Source organism: Physeter macrocephalus, chromosome 10 (assembly GCF_002837175.3).
Source record: "Physeter macrocephalus isolate SW-GA chromosome 10, ASM283717v5, whole genome shotgun sequence".
Lineage (NCBI taxonomy): Eukaryota > Metazoa > Chordata > Mammalia > Artiodactyla > Physeteridae > Physeter > Physeter macrocephalus.
Window position 1 is genome coordinate 9,922,269 of NC_041223.1, and position 20,672 is coordinate 9,942,940.

Here is a 20,672-nt window from a genome sequence, read left to right on the forward strand (position 1 = left end):
CCCGGTCCCCCTGCATCGGCAGGCGGACGCGCAACCACTGCGCCACCAGGGAAGCCCCCACACTCAAATATTTGTCAGAGCAGTTGTGACTTAAGTCATGCAGTTATTAAGTGCATTAACTTGGGTTGGTCTGGCTTCCTAATATCATGGTGCTGACACAGAGAGTCATTAATTTCAAACACTTTACAAATATTTATTCTTTCAGAATGATGATTTTTACCAGAACCTTTCTGTCTTCATTGCAGGGAAGTGTGGCCACGGCTGCCTTACCGGAGAGCGGGTCTTCCCTTGCCTTGCGAGCCCTGGGGTGGGGCTCACTTTATGCCTGGTGTGGGGTTGGTGTGATCAGCTTCGCAGTCTGGAAGGCTTTAGGAGTTCACAGTGTAAGTAACTGCAGTCCTGTAATTGGTATCTGGAATGTTTATTCTACTTTGTGCGGCCTAAATCTTCCAGATTTTCAAATTTACATACAGTTTATTCACTATCTTGTGAAGTAATGACAGAGAATTGACTAAATTTTTACTAATAACTAGGCAGCTTCTCATTACTAGTAAATCATATAAATAATTTAAATATATAAGGGTGGTGAAACTTCAAATATAATTAAGTAATGACTAATGCATAGCAAATGTTCGTTTTGTATAAATTTGTGGGAGCTACTTGTTCAGTAAAATAATTTGGAACAACTTTCTATGCTGTTTGACATCCATATATATAAACATCAGTATACAATAAAGCATTTTAAAATTATTATTTAAATTATTAATGTGTTTACACATTATTGGAAAAAGATCCTAGTACCTGTGTGTGTGTAACTTATACTCCAAGCTAAAAAGCTGTTCATTCGGAATATTTGGCTTCTTTTTATTTAAACTACTGGTAGGAAGTTCTGTGGACCAGGCTCTTTGTGACAGGTGAGAATTGGTGGTGGTTTAGAATGGGTGGCAGAAGTAGAGTTGATGAAAAGAGGTTCTGGATATATTTCGAAGGTAGGGGCGACAAGGACTTGTTATAAATTGAATGTGGGAGGTGAGAGAAAAAGTCAAGTCAAGGTTGTCTCCAGGCTTTTGGTCTGACGACTGGAAAATGGATGGGACCAGTGTGAAAGGAGCAGATATTAGGGGAGCGTGTCAGGGGCCCAGTCTGGGACTTACGAGTTTGAGGTAGATTTTAGATAGCCAAGTGGAGAGTCAAGTAAGCAGTTAGATATAGAAGTTTGGAATTCAGAGGACAGGTCAAGGTGAAGATCTAAATCAGTATGTAGATAGTATTTAAATCATGAGATCAGATAAGCTCACATAGGCAGTGAATGTAGAGAGAAAAGAGAAGAGGTCTGAGGAAGGAGCTCTTGGCTTAGGAGCTCCTAAGGTTTAGAGGTTAAGGAATGAGAAGGTTTCCCTGCTGAAGAAGCAGGGGAAACCAGGAGAATCGTGACTTGGATGTCAGGTGAAAAAACATCTTTCAAGGAGGAGGATGCTGGGTATAAGTCATGTAAGATGAGAACTGGTAGTTCACTGAGATGTGGTGGTCATTGGTGGGTAAAGCCTGAGTGGAGTGGATCCGAAGGAGAATGGAGGAGAGAGCTTGGAGGCAGTGTGTATGAGCAAGTCTTGAGTTTTGCTGTAAAGAGAAAGAAAGAAATGGGGTTGTAGCTATAAGAGGGAATGGGATCAAGAGGGGTTTTTTTTTTTTTTTAAGTTGGGAGAATTAACAGCATGTGTGTGTGCTGATAGGAGTGATTCAGTGGAGGGGGGAATTGATGCAAGGGAGGGGGAATTGATGGAGTAATAGGTATTATTATTATTGAATTTTTCACATTTAGTTTAATCATAACTACATAGGCATTATTGTACTTTTCACTTAAAATATACTGATAGACAAACAGATGTTGCTTTTTTCCTAGTCTGAGTAACCTTTATTTTTAAAGTAACTGCCTGCTAGTCATTGTTTGTAACAATAAAGTAGGGATTACTTGAAAAAAGTTAGAAAACCCATGACTGAAGATTTTTGATGATTTTTATTGTTACCTCAATTTTGCTTTGACCAATATAAAATCTCTTCTTCCAATTCAGGCATCGTGCCAGACATTTTAGACATAGCAGATTATTTAATCCTCGCAACAACTATGAAGTAGGTGTTAATATTCCCCATTCTATAAATGAAATAGGGACTCAGGTTAAGTCACACAGCTTGTAATTGGCAGAGTCAAGATTTGAAGCTAAGTCTGATGGTCTGCAGAACCTGGTTCGTTTCCAATTTTACCTCCTTTAGCTAAGGTGGGAAATAAAGGAGTAGGTGGAAGGGGCAGGGGAAGGAGGTAGTGAGTCTGGTTTTGACTGTGGAATGATCCACACAGTCTTGATCATTTGACAGCTTTTACTGGGTATCTTCAGTGTGGACCTCCCAGCATCATAATTGACTTCAGTCTGGTATAGGACCAGCCATTCTTTTCTCATATGAGAGCAGTTATTTGAAAACAAATGGAAAAGATTGGGAGGAAATATGTCTGGTGATAATATGTGAAAGAATTATGGGCGTGTGGGTGAGTTTTGTATTTTACTTTTCTGTGTAATTCTTAAATATGTATTGCTTTGACAATAATACTGCTTTGTTAAAAATAGTCCTAGATTTTATTTTTATTAATTTATGCTGACTATAAAGCACAACTGCCTAGGAGTACACAAAACTTCCTCGACTGCATATGCAATCTGCTTTGGGGGAGGGGCATGCAAATAATAATAAAGTTATTAAGCTTTTGGTTTCTATAAAAATGATGGTCTGTTAGTACTTCACATTGAGTGCATGGAATTGATAGGTAATGTTTCTAGAGTTTAGTAATGTAGGTCATAAATTGAGTAGTAAAGTTTTAAGGTATTTGAAAATATGAACAGTCTTTGATTTAGAAGAGTCATAATGAATCAATCCAAATTTTCATAGACCAACAAAATTAGGTTATTTAAATTAAATTATATGCTTGAGAACTTGGGCTTTATGGGCTAGACTGTGCTATTTTAGTTTCTAGAATGTGAAATTTTTTGTTTTATGCCACTTTTTATGCCACTGATAAGAGGATTATTACCTAAATAAAATATTTGGGGGCGGGATTCTTTTCTGATTGGCGCTGTTGAATGTGTGGAGACTTGGAATCCTTTTATATTGCATCTTCATGTCTTTAACCAAAAAGAGAGAATGCGAATATCCTCTCCCTACTGGTAAGTCATTAGGCATATCAGTTTGATTTCCACATCTGAGAAGTCTCACAGAAAAATGAACCCACTGATACTTTTTTAGGACACATCTTTTAAAAGCAGTCGTGTTTACTAATTTGTTTATTCAAAAGACATTTGTGGGCCTACCCTGAGCCTGGCACTGAACTAAGACAGCGCTCCCCAGTGGACTGTTAGTATGTAAGGCTTAGGTTTTTAAGCATTATGGGTGACTTTCCAAGGATATTCTTATTATATGACCCTGCCCTGAGGCTTTTGGAGAGCAATGTGGTATATTTCGGTTCTGCATTTAAAGAGTTGTTTTTTTTTTTAAATAAATTTATTTATTTATTTTATTTTTGGCCGTGTTGGGTCTTTGTTGCTGCATGCGGGCTTTCTCTAGTTGCGGTGAGCGGGGGCTACTCTTCGTTGCAGTGCTCGGGCTTATCATTGTCGTGGTTTCTCTTGTTGCGGAGCACGGGCTCTAGGCGTGCGGGCTTCAGTAGTTGTGGCATGTGGGCTCAGTAGTTGTGGCTTGCGGGCTCTAGAGCGCAGGCTCAGTAGTTGTGGTGCACGGGCTTAGTTGTTCCGCAGCATGTGGGATTTTCCCGGACCAGGGCTCGAACCCGTGTCCCTTGCATTGGCAGGCAGATTCTTAACCACTGTGCCACCAGGGAAGCTTAGTTGTTCCTCAGCATGTGGGATTTTCCCGGACCAGGGCTCGAACCCGTGTCCCCTGCGTTGGCAGGCGGATTCTTAACCACTGCGCCACCAGGGAAGCCCTGCATGTAGAGAGTTTTGATGAGGTTGCCCTGATTCCAGTGATGAACTTTTATCGCTGTTTACTTCCTCTCATTAGGAAATGTCATGTGTCTATGAGGAATGAAAAGTTTTAGTCAAAAAATGTTGCGCAAAAATGGTTGCGGTCTGTGCACTCAGTAAGTAATTGAGATGATCATTCTAGATGAATGCATGTAAATCAGAATCGATTCCAGTGTCAAAATAGTTGAATTGTATTAAATCTCCAATGTAAACCAGTTCCATAGAGAAGGGTGCCATCTAGTGGCTGACCAAGAGCAGCTTGCATTCCCTATTTTAATTCACAGCTACATCTGCTGGCTGAAAAGGCTTAAAGCAAAGCTCTTCAGTTTATTAGAAATATTTTGGATTTACTCTTTGTTCATTCATAATTAGTGCAGAATTTCATTCACATGGAACATGTTTAATACATCAGATATAAATAAAAAATTTTAATTTACACAATGGTAGATCATTTAATCAGAGGTTCCAAAAAAGGAGAGCTAGTGGAAGCTATCTTGTCAGCCAACTGTAGCAGATCAGCCTGCCCAGGATTTAAAATGGGACCCTGCCTGCCTTAGTGTAGGAATCAGTGCAGGTCTAGCCTGGCATCGCCACACCAGCTCCACCCTGATGACCAGCCATGGGCATGGCCTAATTGCTCAGGATGGGTTCATCACTTACTTTGAATTATGGTATTTTATCATGTGGTTATGATCGAGGCAGCATTAACTTTGTAACAGGAACTGAACTGTGAAAAGAATGAACATTGACGATGGGTTCATGATTCCCTAATGCAGCTGTGCACATGATCCTGGTGCATTCGGGCCATGTGAGTGCACAACATGGTGATGTGATTAGATTATTAGGGCAGATGTTTTAAGTTTAGAGAATAGTGGAGATAAATGCTCTTCAGGCAGTAAGGGCGTTAGTGATACTAACTGGTAATCCCCCAGTTGTCAAAAGAAAAAACCATGCCACCTACAGTTATTTACATGTTAAAACTTTTTTACCTTTTATTATTTATAGTAGGTATTGAGCAAGAGGTTGAGCATATTTATGGTTAGGCTGTCTTGTTGTTTTTTTTTTCTTCCCTTTGAAGGAAAAACATTAGGTGTATAAAAAATTCCTAATAGATATGATTGGAATCGCTATAGCTTTTTATGCCTAATGGACCCGTGTTCTGCATTTGTTTGACGTTACCTCAAAATACTGGTCAGAATCACCCACTGCTAACATTTACTGTGGTTGTGTTAGAATATATTCATGATACCTGGCGTAGTTAAATTTGCATGTCATTTATAGTTGTCTTCACAGGAGCTAAAACATCGATAGAAATAAAACCATGAATGGAAACATTCTCAGTTATTGTAAAATACTTTAAATTGTCCAGAAATTTAAATTTTAAAATTAACTCTTATAAATGGAGTTTTTTTTTAACCATGGGATAAGAAGTATTTGTTTTTATTTACATATATTGGTGTTTATTTTCAAAGAAAAAATATATTTAGGACCTACTTTTTTTAAACAAAAATGGGTTTTTACGGCTTCCCTGGTGGCACAGTGGTTGAGAATCTGCCTGCTAATGCAGGGGACATGGGTTCGAGTCCTGGTCTGGGAGGATCCCACATGCCGCGGAGCAACTAGGCCCGTGAGCCACAGCTACTGAGCCTGCACGTCTGGAGCCTGTGCTCCGCAACAAGAGAGGCCGCGATAATGAGAGGCCCGCTCACTGCAATGAAGAGTGGCCCCCTCTTGCCACAACTAGAGAAAGCCCTCGCACAGAAACGAAGACCCAACACAGCAAAAATAAATAAATAAATAAATAAACTCCTACCCCTAACATCTTCTTAAAAAAAAAAGGGTGTTTAAATAAATTTGTTTGTTTATTTGTTTGTTGGCTGCATTGGGTCTTCGTTGCTGCGCGGGCTTTCTCTACTTGCGGCGAGCGGGGGCTACTCTTCGTTGCAGTGTGCGGGCTTCTCATCGCGGTGGCTTCTCTTGTTACAGAGCAGAGGCTCTAGGCTCGTGGGCTTCAGTAGTTGTGGCTCGCGGGCTCTAGAGCGCAGGCTCAGTAGTTGTGGCGCACAGGCTTAGCTCCTCCGCGGCATGTGGGATCTTCCCGGACCAGGGCTTGGACCCGTGTCCCCTGCATTGGTAGGCGGATTCCTAACCACTGTGCCATCAGGGAAGCCCATGGCTTTGTTTTTTGTAACAAACAAACAAACAAAACAACAACAACAAAAATATATGTATTCATTGTTTGAAAAGAAAAAAATCACCGTAGAAAAGGTCAAAAACAAAAATCACCAAAGATCTCCCTGAATTGTAATCACTTATTATAGTAGGAACATCCCTGTAGAGCTTCTATAGGCATGCTCATATAATCATATATAAATATTGTTTTACTGTACTACTATGGAACTTTTTTCACTGAATAGTCATAAGAACATCTTTGCACCGTGGAGTATATGACTCTCCATCACTTTAATGGCTACATGGTACTCAATTGTATGTTATAATTTACTTAATCGGTCTCCAGCCAACAGCATTTAGATTGTAATTTTTCACTATCAAACACCATAGTGAACCTCTATAGGCATACATCTTTTTGTACTGTTCTTTGTCAAGAAATGTGTTCTAAAGACAGAAGATGCTATTGTTGAATCAAAGTGTATTTTTAAAATGTTTTTGATATTTGTTGCTAAATGGCCTTCCAGGAAAATTTATACAATTTAGAAGATACCAGCAATGTATACAAGTTTCCTAGCACCCTTGCCATTAGTAGCTTTTATTACTCTGAAATTTTTGCCAATCTGATACATGGAAAATTTCTTCCTTTATTGTGTCTCTCTGAAGACCTTGCTGCTGTAAAGGCTTTTATGGAAATAATCTGTGACTGGAGTCACGAACACTCTCCAGCCCCAGTCTTGCCTCCTCATCTAATATAGGTTGCTTTTTTCTCAAAAGGCCAGACCTCTTTTTCTTTAAAAAACTAAAACATGTTAAAACTTACATATTTTAAATATTTCTCTAAAAAGTGTCATTTGACTTTCCTCTTCAAAGAAAGATTTTAAAAAATTCTTCTCCATTATGGTTCATCACAGGATGTTGACTAGAGCTCCCTGTACTGTACAGCAGGACCTCGTGGCTTATGCATTCTCTATGTAATGGTTTGCGCTTGCTACTCCCAAACTCCCGGTCCCTCCCTCCCCAACAACCGCAAGGCTGTTCTCTATGTCTGTGAGTCTGTTTCTGTTTCGTAGATAAGTTCATTTGTGTCATTTTAGATTCCACATGTAAGTGATAGCGTATGGTATTTGTCTTTCTCTTTCTGACTTTGCTTAGTATGATCATCTCTAGGTCCATCCATGTTGCTGCAAATGGCATTATTTCATTCTTCTTTATGGCTGAGTAATATCCCATTGTACATATATATTTGTACATTCTTTATCCATTCATCTGTTGATGGACATTTAGGTTGTTTCCATGTCTTGGCTACTGTAAATGGTACTGCTGTGAACACAGGGGTGCATATATCTTTTTGAATTACAGTTTTGTCCTGATATATTCCCAGGAGTGGGATTGCTGGATCATATGCCAACTCTATTTTTAGTTTTTTGTGGAACCTCCATACGGTTCTCCATAGTGGCTGCACCAATTTACATTCCCACCAACAGTGCAAGAGGGTTCCCTTTTCTCCACACCCTCTCCAGCATTTATTATTTGTAGACTTCTTGATGATGGCCATTCTGACCGGTGTGAGGTGATGCCTCATTGTAGTGTCCACATTTTATTTTCTCATAATTAGCAATGTTGAGCATCTTTTCATGTGCCTATTGGCCATCTGTATGTATTATAAGAAAGATCTTTTAAAAGAAGTAATATTATACCTTATCTCTGAGACAGTGGTGAATGCACTCTAATAAAATTTATTTTCTCCAGCTCTTTTTTGTAGCTGTTGCTAGGCATACTTTTATATTAATATTTAGGCTCACTTCTTAATTACCTTATGACCAGCTTGAGGGCTTTTGCTAATTGCAGTCAAATTTCTTTTACTTTTTGCTAATTTCAGTTTAACCAACATTCTGGTGTATCTCATATTAAATACATTTATTCTTACACCGTATTTACTTATTTCAAATGAAAGCAGCATTGTAGGGTGAATGCTTGAACCCCACATGTAAAATAAAACTATGGAAAAGCTTAAAAGTTTTTAACTTCTAAGATATCTAAGAAGGAAATAAACTTCATGCTGTATACTTTTCATTGGTTTAGGGCAAAAATTAAAAACAAATTGGAGTCTCCTGGCAAATTGTTTAATGGTAGCCACTTCTGAGTGGTCTGCAGGGGAAGTCTGAAACGCGGCTGAAACATTTCCCTCTGTGTCCTCGCCTAATCTAATTTCAGTGCTTCCAAAGATTTCTACCAGCTCCGCCCCAGGAAGAAAGCTTCAGTTTCTTATTCTGACTGCCTTATGTCAGCAGCCGCTGCCTTGCTTCCTCTTCCTGATGGTACTTCCTAGACCGCCCAGAATGCAGTTGTCATGATCTTGCAGAGATAGCTCCATCTGTCAAGCCCTCGGGCCTTCACACAGCTTAAGCATTGAGGAATATTTTTCCTGGAATCATTTTTAAATTAATTGGAAGTGGCACTGTGCATCAGTTAAATTCAGGTCTGAGGTGACAAGAACATCTCTATACTCCTTATTTCCCATTCCATTGCAGCTCTAATGGGCTTGGCATCCCGGTGGTGAGAGGTACTCTGTGAGAATGTGAAGGAGCAATTTGGTGACAAATTTGACCTAATCAAAGGGACTTGCTCAGTTTAAAATGGGACGTAATGACTGATGTACCTTCCCTTTTGGTTTTTTTTTTTTTTTGCCAAGGGTTGGGGGAAATCAGCCGTTTTGGCGTATTGCCAAGATTCCTCTTTAAAAACCTACCAGTTTCCTTTTACAAGTAAAATAGGGCCCCAAGCATCTTACAAAGCATTTTATAAGGTAAGAATGTGCAACGCTTACCAGGAAAGATAAGCTCTGCCATAAAAGCCTTCTTGTTCCAGGCCTGACACAAATCAGCTTAATCACCTCAAGAATGTTCCCAGTCTCACTCCACTGGAGGGCAGGTAGCCTTGATTTCACTTGGGTTTTCTTACTGAGCATAGGAAATTGGACTCACATGAGCAGATCTCTCTAACCAAAGCATTGTGGAGCGCAGACCCGATAGCGCACGCTTTCCCCTTAAGCTTTGTTTAAATATTTCCTGACTGAAATACTTCTAACAATTTTAAGAAGAAATCTTTTTTTTAATGTGCTGTATATCTTTCCACAACGCAGATTGTGTTGAACATAATTTCACTTTTTCTTGATGACTCAGATATATCAGTTATTATTTGCTTCTGTGCTAACAGATTCTGGGCTTTCATAGTTCTTATTCTTTTTGTACTTCTTCCTGATCCTACTTTGGCTCTTGTTTTTACTTCCCACCATCCTGTTTACTTCCGGTTCCTTCTTTGCCCTTGTATTTTCTCCATGGTTCTATCCATTCCAGTGGCTTCATCCACATGCAGACAACTGCCAGGACTGCGTCTTCAGCCAGACCCCTGAGCTCCTAGCTCATGGGCCCATTTGACTGGACACTGATGCTTGGATGTCCTACCGGTGTTATGTGTGTTTCCACTTGAACTGTCATTTACCCCCCCCATTTCACCCCCCAACCTACTGCCGGGTCACCCACAGTGAATGGCAATATCATCCATCATCTAGCAATGCTGCCTGGACTGAAAAGCTGGATTTTATCATGACCACACACTCTCTCACCCCTGTATCTGATCAGTCACCAAGTCTTGCTCCTCCTCCACCCTCACAGCCACTGTAGCTGGGGCACCTTCCTGCCCCAAGATGCTTATCACAGCTAATGTCCCTTCTCCCTGCCTGCCACCTTGCCCCGTCACAGCCCTTTCCCCACACTCCTGCAAGGATGCGCTGGCCTTCATCTTCCCTGCACCTCTGCCTTTCTACCATAGGCGAAATATCCATGCTGCGGCCAAAGCCCCACACGCATGAGGCCATTTAACCGCCTCCCACCCCCATCTACCCAAGGACCTCGCTCCCATAATTATCCCCAGCCTTTGATGATCGTCAGTTTTCCCTCTGCTGCAGTGTGTAGAGACGTGCTCTCGTTTCTCCCACCTCTAAAAGTCTTCTCTTGGTGTTCCTCATCCTCCTCCAGGTACCAGCCCATTTGCCTGCTTCCCATCATAGAAGAGATTTCTTGAAGAGTTTCCTGTGATCACTGTCTCCACTTCCTCTCCTTTTTCTCCTCAGTCCAGCTTCTTTCCCAGCACACCCAAAACTGCTGGTGTGGGTCGCCAGTGCCCTCCTCGTTGCCAGGTCCAGGTCTCGTTGTCATTCTTCTATTACTTGACCTCCCAGCAACACTTGACACAAGTGAGCATTCTCCCCTCTCTTGGCTTCTACCCCTTCCACCTCACTGGCCGTTTTTGTTCATCTCCCTTTCTGGCTCCTCCCCTGCAGACCTGGAAGTGTTGGAGTGTCCGGTGGCTTCGTACTTGCACTCTTCTGTTCTCCATCTGTCCTCAGTCCTTGGTGCTCTTGCCTAGTCCCTGGCATTAAAAACAATCTATACAATCTGATAATGTCCAAATACATAGCTCCAGCCTGACCTTCAGATTTGCCTTGAAACCGCACGTGGTCCATCTTGTCTCACAGGCATGTCAAAGCCCCACGTCCCAACCAGAAGTTGTGGTTTCCTCTCCTCCTCCGCAACTTGCTCCTCCCTTAGTCTCTCCCATTTCAGTGAGTGCCACTCCCATCCCCCCAGTCGTTCAAGCCAAAAACCCAGCAGAGAATCATGGTAGATTTTCTCATTTCCCGTCATTCCCTTCACCTAAGCTGTGAGCAAGTCCTACTTGTTAGCCCAGCTGCTAAACAGAGCCTGGCTCTTTCATCTCTTCTCCACCTCCATTCATCTTTTGCCTGGTGTATTGAAATAGTTTCTTGTCTAGTATCTCGGCCTCTCCTTTACTTCCCCTGGAATTTTTTTTCCACGCAGATATTTTTTAAATGTAGGTCAAATCATGTCACTCCTTTATTTAAAAACCCTTCAGCATCTCCTGTTGAGGAAGTCTCACAGGATGTAGCCCCACCTACCTCGCTGACCTCATCTTGAGCCACCACCATCACCTCTCCCGTCCCACGCCCACCTCGCCCTGCCAGGCCCTGGGCCTCCTTGTTCCTTCAGCACTCCAGCCTATGTCTGCGTAGGGCCTTTCTAGCTTTGCCCAGGACACTCCTTCCCTGGGTCTTTGCAGGGCTGGCTGGCTCTGTGTTGCCATCCAGGGTTTCAACCCAAATTTATTTCACCCCCTCAGAGAAGCTTCCCCAGACCATTTAATTAAAATACAGTAGCCTCTTCATTCCCACCACTCAGTTCCTCTCTGATGTTATCCTGTTTTGTTTTCTTCACGACACTTGTTGCAAAATGAAGTTATATTGACCATTTAAAAATGTTAATCTGTTTTTTCTAAAAGAACATAAATTCTAAGAGAGTGGAGTTTACCTTGTTCATTGTTGTATCCTCAGCACCTGCACCATGCATACTAGCACAGAGGAGATATTTAGTGAACTCTGTTGGATGAAATCTGATCACACAGCTTCTGTCACTTCAGTGGCACCCTCTTGCCTTGAGAATACATTCCAGGTTTCTTGAAGAGGTTTGTAAGTTCCTGTGTGATCTGGCCCCTGCTTATTCTTTAACTCATTGCTTCTCAACCAGGGCGGGGGAGGTGTGTGTGGCAAATTTGCTGTGTCCCACCTGCCCACCTCCACCCACGATGGAGATCTGGCAGTGTCTGGAGGTACTGTCTGGGCCGTCATAACTACAGGAGAGCTACTGGCATCTAATGGGTAGAGGCCAGGGAAGCTGCTGAACATCCTACGGTGCATAGGACAGGCCCACAGAGAATGATCTGGTCCGGAATGTCAGGAGTGCTGCGCTCGAGAGTCTAGCTGTGCCTCTAATAAGCCTCTGTCACCGTCAGAGGTCTAGCCGTGCTGAAAGGCCATGTGCTTTCTAGCCTCAGAGCCTTGTCCTTGCCGATCCCCCACCTGGAACACCCCTTTCTTTCTTCACTATTCCCAGCTGCTGCTGACCCTCTTTGTTGCCCAGATGGAGTCTGGAGGCAAATTAGTTTTTAAACTTTATAACGTGGAATTAATCTGTTTTGGCAGTTTGGAGTTTATAAAGGTAACTTAAGGTTACCTCAAATTGAAAGTGACTTCCATACACAAAAATATCCTTTGTGTCATTTATTGTTTTTAGATGGGTAAAGCTGTTGTCACTGAGGACTAGAGTATTATTTCTGTTGAGCCAATTGCAGAGGATAAATGAGCTGAATTAGTAAAACAGCACTTATGCAGTTAGAGCCTATAGCCATAAAATTTAACTCTCAATTTTTAGATATGATTTAGGATGTTTAAACACATACTAATGAGTATTAATTTCTTTTTCATGTTTTGTGCCACTTTAAAATAATTCCTTTTTAATGATTAATACAAGCAGCTTTTTTACATTGCATTAAAAATTATTTGTAAGATGATGCCTTTAAAGAACAAAAGTGAGATCTGGGTAACTTACCAGAAGAGCATGCCAATTCATGTTATAGTATTTGAATACCATAAATAGGAAGTTGGTGCCAGGGTTGCTTTTTGAATGGACATTCTACCTTTATTCTACTCAGGAGACAAAGCTTTGTGGCCCCGCTTTTGTCCTTCCCCCCCCATTCCTAGTATTGCTGACGAAAGAAAATACTTTGAGGTACTGCGATTTGTAAAGACGTCCCACACGAGGATTACGGAGTGAGGTAGATTTTAGTATCTATGAGCAACAGAACCACAGCCCACTAATTTTTCAAAAAAACTACAATTTGCATTTTATGAGTTTCAAATCACAAGACTTTAAAAATAATTGTGTTTATATAATGTTCTACTTGCATGCTGGTGAGTTTATAGCTTACAATATTAACACTGCTTTCATTGCATCTTGTTTGTTTGTTTTTTTTCAAATCAAGGGTTTTGTGCACGGATTATTTTCTTAAAAGTTTTCCATAGAACAAAACATTTTAAATAACTTCAAGGGATAAAAATATTCCTTCTGCCTTTGCATATTTATTTTACTGTGTTTCTAGAACTGTAGGATTTTTTTTTTAATTTGTATGTTCTAAGGTGGTAAAGGTGGGCATTAGCTTTGAAAGTAATTGAGAAATATTTTAGTTTATTCATAGCTTTATCTGAAATTTATGCATCAACCTTGCTAAGACACCCCAGACAGGCACCATTTTACTTACCCCTTTATTCAGAACTCCAGCACCAGGTGGATTCTCCAGCCCTGCCTTTCCATCTCACTCACCTTTTAGCCCACTAGCCTTACTTGGCTCAGTTCTGTAGTTATTTCCTCATTCTTTTTTACCACAAACATTTACTGAATCCCTATTAATATACCAAGCTCTGTTCTGGAGGATAGGGATATGCTGTTAAATAAAAGGTGATCCCTTTTGGAGTGACAAATTCATAAGTAATTACATTTAACTGTGTGTGATAAATCCTGTAATGGAGAGAGGTACACAGTACACTGGTGGCGGATTTTTAAAAAGTCAGTTCTCCTTGGGAGATTGTAGAAGACTTAGGAGAGCGTGGAATATTTGAACTGGACTCCTAGATGGAAAAATGGCAGGGGGAGCTGGGGATGGGGTCCAGGTGGAAGGAATAGAATGACTGAGTTTACAGCCATTCTTGGTCCAGATGCTTGCTAGTCATCTTCATTTCCTGCTTCCTCCCTCCTAAGTGGTGTAACCAAAAGTATTATGGCATAATCCTGCCATCAGCTATAATATTATACTGCCTTTTGAATAGATAATTTGAATTAGATTTTCCATTCAAAAGGAATAGTGAGCCACCTAAGATAGAAAGTCATTAGGGAGCTGGCTAGCTATAGTTGGCTTTCCACATCTTTGGGTAGACCTGAGTCATCTGTTCATCTTTTTTAGTTCTTTCCTTCTTATCTCAAGACTTATTGTAAATAAAAAGCTGCTTTGTTTGAGACATTTTTATTTTAGAGAGTGTTATTTTTCTCAAAATTGATTTAGTGTGGCTAAGGGGAAAAACTGAAGAGGCAGCTATCATAGTAATGGTATTTCTGAAGAGGTTCAAACTCTAGAAAGAAAATTACTGTAGAAAAAAGCCATCTAACTAAGAGTCTTTATGTCCTTGAATTTCATCCTCAAGAACACTTATAAGAAAAATGACTTGACTGGTCAAAGGAATCATTGTAGGAAAACGGTGAGAACAGGCATCAGGTTAAAACATTTCAAGCTATGACTGGGATAAAAGAAAGAATAAGATGTCAGCCACTATTAAATAAAGATCATTTAAAGATTCTCCTTTTTAATTTGACAAATGGTGACCATAAATCTGACCACCAGGGTGGAGAGAACGCATGTATGTGGTGCTCTTACTATTTTGTGTGTCACGGAGCTTGTACTGTACCATCTAAACAGGGTGCCAGCAAGTCACACTGAAACAGGAGTGCAGGATCTCCACTGTTGCCACACTCTTCTCACCTCTCACCAACTCCTTTGCTTATCCTTGCTCTCTTCCTGGACTGCAGCTCAGTGGCAGAAAGAATGAGAATAGCTTTTCAAGTCCTGAATATAAAATATTCATTTTGTCAAGATTTGGTATTCTAAAATGGAATAAATATGTATTCATACACACACACACATATTATATACATATACAATTTTTTTTTCTGCCTGTGAGGAGGCTGCATGTACCAAGAGCTCCGTTAGGGGAGAACATACTGCTTTCTTAGAATGAGACGAAACCTTTGAGGAATCATTACATGGTCAGAATTCTGTTTATATAAGTGAGGAGAAAGTACTATTATTTTTGTTTGGACTTTTATAGTTGATTGGGTTTAAGGGTGTGTGTGTGTGTGTGTGTGTGTGTATATATATATATATATATATATATATATGTATCAGATGTAAACTTTTTATTTCCTTAGAAATTTGAAAGGACATTCATAATACTGACCAGAAAAATGCAGAGGAAAGTAAGGTATACTGATGCCATATTGTACTAGCTAATATTTTACTACTTTAATCAATAATCTGGTTTATGCAGTTGGTCAGAATTTGCCATTTTGAGGACATAGAAGATGTATCTTCATGCTAATATTAGGCTACATCATCATCGTCTTTCTACTTGAGAAGTCGTTTTTGATCAGGACTCTCAATTAGGAGCTTTCCTTTGTCCTGTTTGACTCGCTCACAGTCGGCTCCTGCCCCTTGTCGTCAGGATCCTGTGACTTCCGCAGTTACGGTCGTGACTGGCATAAAGGCAGCGGAAGCCTTTCCAAATATAAGGTTCTCGAACTGGATACCACGGGAAACAGGAGTCCCACTTTTCCAACGGATGCAGGGAAATGGTGCAGGAGGCCATTGGGGGACAAAGGATATGCACCTGGTTATTACTGGCAGGGATACAGTTAAGAAAATTTAACCTTATTTTCATCTGTACTTAATGGAAATGTTTTTACTTGGCATATGTAGTGAAAACAAAATCAGTAATCCCAAGGATCTGGGTTGGTTCATTATACATGCTAAGTAGTGGAGAGAATTCGAGTTCTTAAAATTTTAACTCCAGAATTCATTTGCGAGAGGAGCCCTTCCGCGTCGTCGTCGTCACCCCCCGCCCCCCAATCAGATCAGACCCGAAGTACTTTGTGGAGGCCCGTTTGAGGCCACGAGAGCTGGGCCCGCCTTGCGCAGCCGCAGTAGCAGGCCGCGTCCAAAGGTCCCGGCCTTGCGCAGCCGCAGTAGCAGGCCGCGTCCAAAGGTCCCGGCCTTGCGCAGCCGCAGTAGCAGGCCGCGTCCAAAGGTCCCGGCCTTGCGCAGCCGCAGTAACGGGCTGAGCAAACGGCCAACGGTCACAGCTCTCCGGTTTTGAGCTTGTAAGGCTGCCTGCTGCTTTCTTCCTGTCTCTCTTCCTTCACCTCTCGAGTGAGTAGCCATGAGCTGGGCTGTGGGAATGCTGCGGGCCAGCCAGAGACTGGGCGCTGTGAGAGCGAATTGCCTGTGCCCGGGAATGGTGCTGAGTCCCCGCCAGCCGGCAGGCATCGCCCGCAGGGGCGCCTGGCCCATCGCCCCCGCGTCCAAGATGGCTACGGTCAAGTGTGAGCTTATGAAGAATTTCCCCTCAGAGGAGCCCGTTTGTTGCAATAAGATCTCCATTGTAGGAACTGGATCGGTTGGCATGGCCTGTGCTATCAGCATCCTGTTAAAAGGCTTGAGTGACGAACTTGCCTTGGTGGATGTTGATGGAGGCAGACTGAAGGGTGAGACAGTGGATCTTCAGCATGGCAGCCCTTTCGTGAAAATGCCCAATATTATTTCCAGCAAAGATTACCTTGTCACTGCAAACTCCAACCTCGTGATTATCACAGCAGGTGCACGCCAGGAAAAAGGAGAAACACGCCTTAATTTAGTCCAGCGAAATTTGGCCATCTTTCAGTTAATGATTTCCAGTATTGTTCAGTACAGTCCTCGCTGCAAACTGATTGTTGTTTCCAATCCAGTGGATATCTTAACTTACGTAGCCTGGAAGTTGAGTGAATTTCCCCAAAACCGTATTATTGGAAGTGGTTGTAATCTGGACACTGCCCGTTTCCGTTTCTTGATCGGGCAGAGGCTTGGTATCCATTCTGAAAGCTGTCATGGGTGGATCCTTGGAGAGCATGGAGACTCAAGTGTTCCTGTGTGGAGTGGAGTGAACATCGCTGGTGTCCCTCTGAAGGATCTGAACGTAGATATAGGAACTGATCAAGATCCTGAGCAGTGGAAAAATGTGCACAAAGATGTGGTTGCTAGTGCCTATGAGATTATTAAAATGAAAGGTTATACTTCTTGGGCCATTGGCCTGTCTGTAGCTGACTTAACAGAAAGTATTGTGAAGAATCTTAGGAGAGTGCATCCAGTTTCCACCAGAATTAAGGGTCTCTATGGAATAAATGAAGAAGTATTCCTCAGTGTTCCTTGTATCCTGGGAGGGAGTGGTATTACCGACCTTATAAAAGTAAAGTTGGCCCCTGAAGAAGAGGCCCATCTGCAGAAGAGTGCAAAAACAATCTGGGAAATTCAAAAGGAGCTTAAGTTTTAAAGTTGTTTAAAACTACCATTCTGAAGTTATTGAAGAAAAGAGAGTAGTTATGGAGTTGTGTATGTCCAGTTTTCGAATGAACTTGAATTCCTAAAAGTTGGAAACAGGGAAGGGGGTAGAGTGACTCCCCTGTTTATTTAGCCCCCCCCCCAGCTCTTTTATTTAGCATCCAGATGCTGGATTATACTTTTTTTTTTTAAACAATTCCTAAGTGACTGCATCAAAGAAGGTGTTTTGGTACCACTGATGTACCAGTCCTCGCCCTGTGTGTGTGTGTGTGTGTAGTTGCCAGTTGTCCCCAAAAATGTAGGATGCAGGTGTTTGTTGTGTTACAGAAATTCTGATTCTTTTCATTAAGTACAGGTTCATTCTTTTGTTCTGGGTGACATACCTATGTTCATTTATATACTATTTTTTTGAAGTTGTAACTTCCTATACAATGTGAAAATAAACGTATACACAAAAGCATTTTCTGTAATGGAGCGATCAGCTGTCTTCATTGCCCTATGACAGGCTATCAGCCAGGCTTTCAAAAAGGCATTGTAAAATGGGAGCTGGAAGCAGGTCCTGTGTGTGCTTGTGTGTGTGTGTGTGTGTGTGCATGCTCATGTATATGTACCAGTGAAGCAGGATCATTAAATAAAAAATGAAAATAATAGTGATTTAGTTGGTAGCTATTATAAAGTATTTAAGGCAGTAAAATATAAAGCTTTAGAAAGAGGCTTGACAGAGGTGGTAGCAGTTACTAAAAATAAAGTCTGACTGAAATAATTTTAGAACTGCCTCTGATAACCTGACCTGTTAGCACATTAAATCAAGAAGCACATTATAAATTGTTCTTATTGGGCTGAGTCTTACCTGCAGAGTGTGCCCTGGCCCTAAGACGCTCCAGGGTCATCTCTGTTGCTCAGTTTACTTCACATTAACAGAAAGCTTTTGCTTTTGAACTGTGCCGTGTTGTTAATCATTGTCTTAAAATTTGGCCATTTTAATGAGTACTTCAGGGATTGTATTTCTCAGAAAGTTACATGTTTGCTTTTTATTCCTAGATCAATTGAGTTTACTACAGATTCTATACTGTATGGATGTGATACAGTGAAGGTTTAGGAGAAAGTAAAGATGCTCATCTGACCTTTACCTAAATAATGGTACTAATAACTTAGGAAATGAGAATCTTAGCCTTCCTATGCAACTGAATATTAAATAAATTATATGGTATGTTCAAACATATCTCAGGTTTGATGTGGATATCAATAGGCCTAATCAAAATTGAAACGTACTAGCATCTGCTTTTTTGGCTGCATTGGGTATTTGTTACTGCACGCAGGCTTTTCTCTAGTTGCGGCGAGCAGGGGCTACTCTTCGTTGTGGTGCGCAGGCTTCTTATTGCGGTGGCTTCTCGTTGCGGAGCACGGGCTCTAGGTGTGCGGCCTTCAGTAGTTGTGGCACACGGGCTCAGGAGTTGTGGCTCGCGGGCTCTAGAGCGCAGGCTCCGTAGCTGTGGCACACGGGCTTAGCTGCTCCGCGGCATGTGGGATCTTCCCAGACCAGGGCTCGAACCCGTGTCCCCTGCATCGGCAGGCAGATTCTTAACCACTGCGCCACCAGGGAAGCCCCTAGCATCTGCTTTCTAAATTAAGCCAGTCCTGCTTAGTTCAGTTTTATCAAGTAGACATAGGACAGTGATCCACCCCCAAAAACTGACCCTTTACTTAACCATGCTGATCAGAGCTCCCCTGCTGTTTCATTGAACCCTACTATTTCACTGAAAATATCAAAATGTTCTGATTACCCAGGAAGCTGTGTCATATGGGATTAATTGATGTGCTGAGCTCCCTGAATGTGGGAAGAGTGGTGGTTTGATTGTTCCAGGTGGTTCTAAAACCTTTTTAAGCTTAATTGCACCAAGTTTCTCTTCCCCTTTGTCCATCCCTTGAATTTTTATTCAGCCATGTTTCAGCCAAATTTAATGTAATATTGAAGGAGAACAGAGCCTGCCTTATATCTGTTTTGTAATTCTCTTCACTAGCTACTTCAGTCAGGATAGGCTAGGTTATACTATAGTAAAAAATAATCTCCAACTGTGTGGCTTAAAATAACAAAGGTTCATTTCTCTCCTAAAATTCACTGGGTTTACACAACTTTCTAGGGAAGCTGCCCTCCACAGGCTGGCTTCATACCTCAAGTTTCTTTGATCTTGAGGCACCACTGCAGCGACACAGGTTTCCATGACTGCTATGGAAAGGGAAGAGAGGCCTGGAGAATTGAACACTTGCAATTACGTGCTTCCACCTTGGAAGTGACACACATCTCTCTTCCTCATGTTTCATTAGCCAGAATTAGTTAGATGGTTACCTAACTTCAAGAGGGTAGAGAAGTATAACCCCCTGTATCCAGAAGCAGATGAGTACTGGCTATCAGTGAGCATTGGTAATAATCTGCCATATAGCATTCTCAGTAACATGGTCACCATTGCAAGAGATACATATCATAGGCTTTTTAAGTCATTTTTATTGAAAGCTGACACATGAATAGAGGTTGTAGAGGTGCCCTGTCTTTCCAGGTCACAGAACCAGGGTGGTTGTGGGGAAAGAGCCTGGATATCAGTCAGGCAATTGTACTCATAAACCAGATCACCATGGGTGGGTTAACCTCTCTGACCTCTGGTTTCTCATATGTAAAGTGGTGGTCCTCATTTCTGCCACACAGAATTGTGAAGACTAAATAAAAGCCCACTGCTTGGTATAGTGTCTGGCATATAGGTGATCTCAAATGGCAGACATTGTTATTCCTGTTCAGGGAACATTTATAGTCTTATTCTGTTTTATGAAGAAGCTGAATTTCCAGGTTCTTCAAAATTACCATTGGCACTGTAATTATTGACATATCCAAAGGCTTTCTCATCAGTTGGTCCTATAAAGCTTTCATTATTCTAACCTCAGCACCGAGGCTGGCAGCAGTCCTGTACCTGCAAGTGAGAAAACTGAAGCTAAATGAGCTAGTCAATGGCAAAGACATTTTAAAACTTGAAGCTTTTAATTCCAATAGCTGTATTTATTAGAATAAATGCTGTAAGGGTTTTCTCAAATTAAATTGGGGGCATAGCCTCAGCTTTTAAGTAATTTTTCAGCACACTATATATTAGACCAAAAGTTTTCGTGTTGTTTTTTTCCTTGACAAGACATGCATGGTAAATGTATAGCATATCACATGTTTCACTCCTGGCATACCGGCTAAATCGCCCTTCAAAAAGCTGTTGAGGTGTGAATGAGAGTAGTAAACTTTATTGGAGACATGATCTTGAATCATTTTTTTTTTTTTTTTTTTTTTGCGGTACGTGGGCCTCTCACTGCTGTGGCCTCTCCCGTTGCGGAGCACAGGCTCCGGACGCGCAGGCTCAGCAGCCATGTCTCATGGGCCCAGCCGCC

General features: G+C 41.5%; 2 protein-coding genes across 2 annotated transcripts in view; both read left to right on the forward strand.

Annotated features, from left to right (window-relative positions):
- Positions 1–20,672, forward strand: part of TMEM242 (transmembrane protein 242) — a 50,599-nt gene that overhangs the window by 16,819 nt on the left and 13,108 nt on the right. Inside the window, exon 3 of the mRNA XM_024122653.3 lies at positions 246–383. Within this exon, the coding sequence (XP_023978421.1) occupies positions 246–383 (138 nt within the window). The remainder of the gene's footprint in view (positions 1–245; positions 384–20,672) is intronic.
- LOC102988802 (L-lactate dehydrogenase A-like 6B) lies at positions 16,063–17,344 on the forward strand. The gene is made up of 2 exons (XM_007109779.2): positions 16,063–16,487; positions 16,662–17,344. The coding sequence occupies exons 1-2, from the start codon at positions 16,099–16,101 to the stop codon at positions 17,242–17,244; spliced, it is 972 nt and encodes a 323-aa protein (XP_007109841.1). The 5' UTR covers positions 16,063–16,098; the 3' UTR covers positions 17,245–17,344.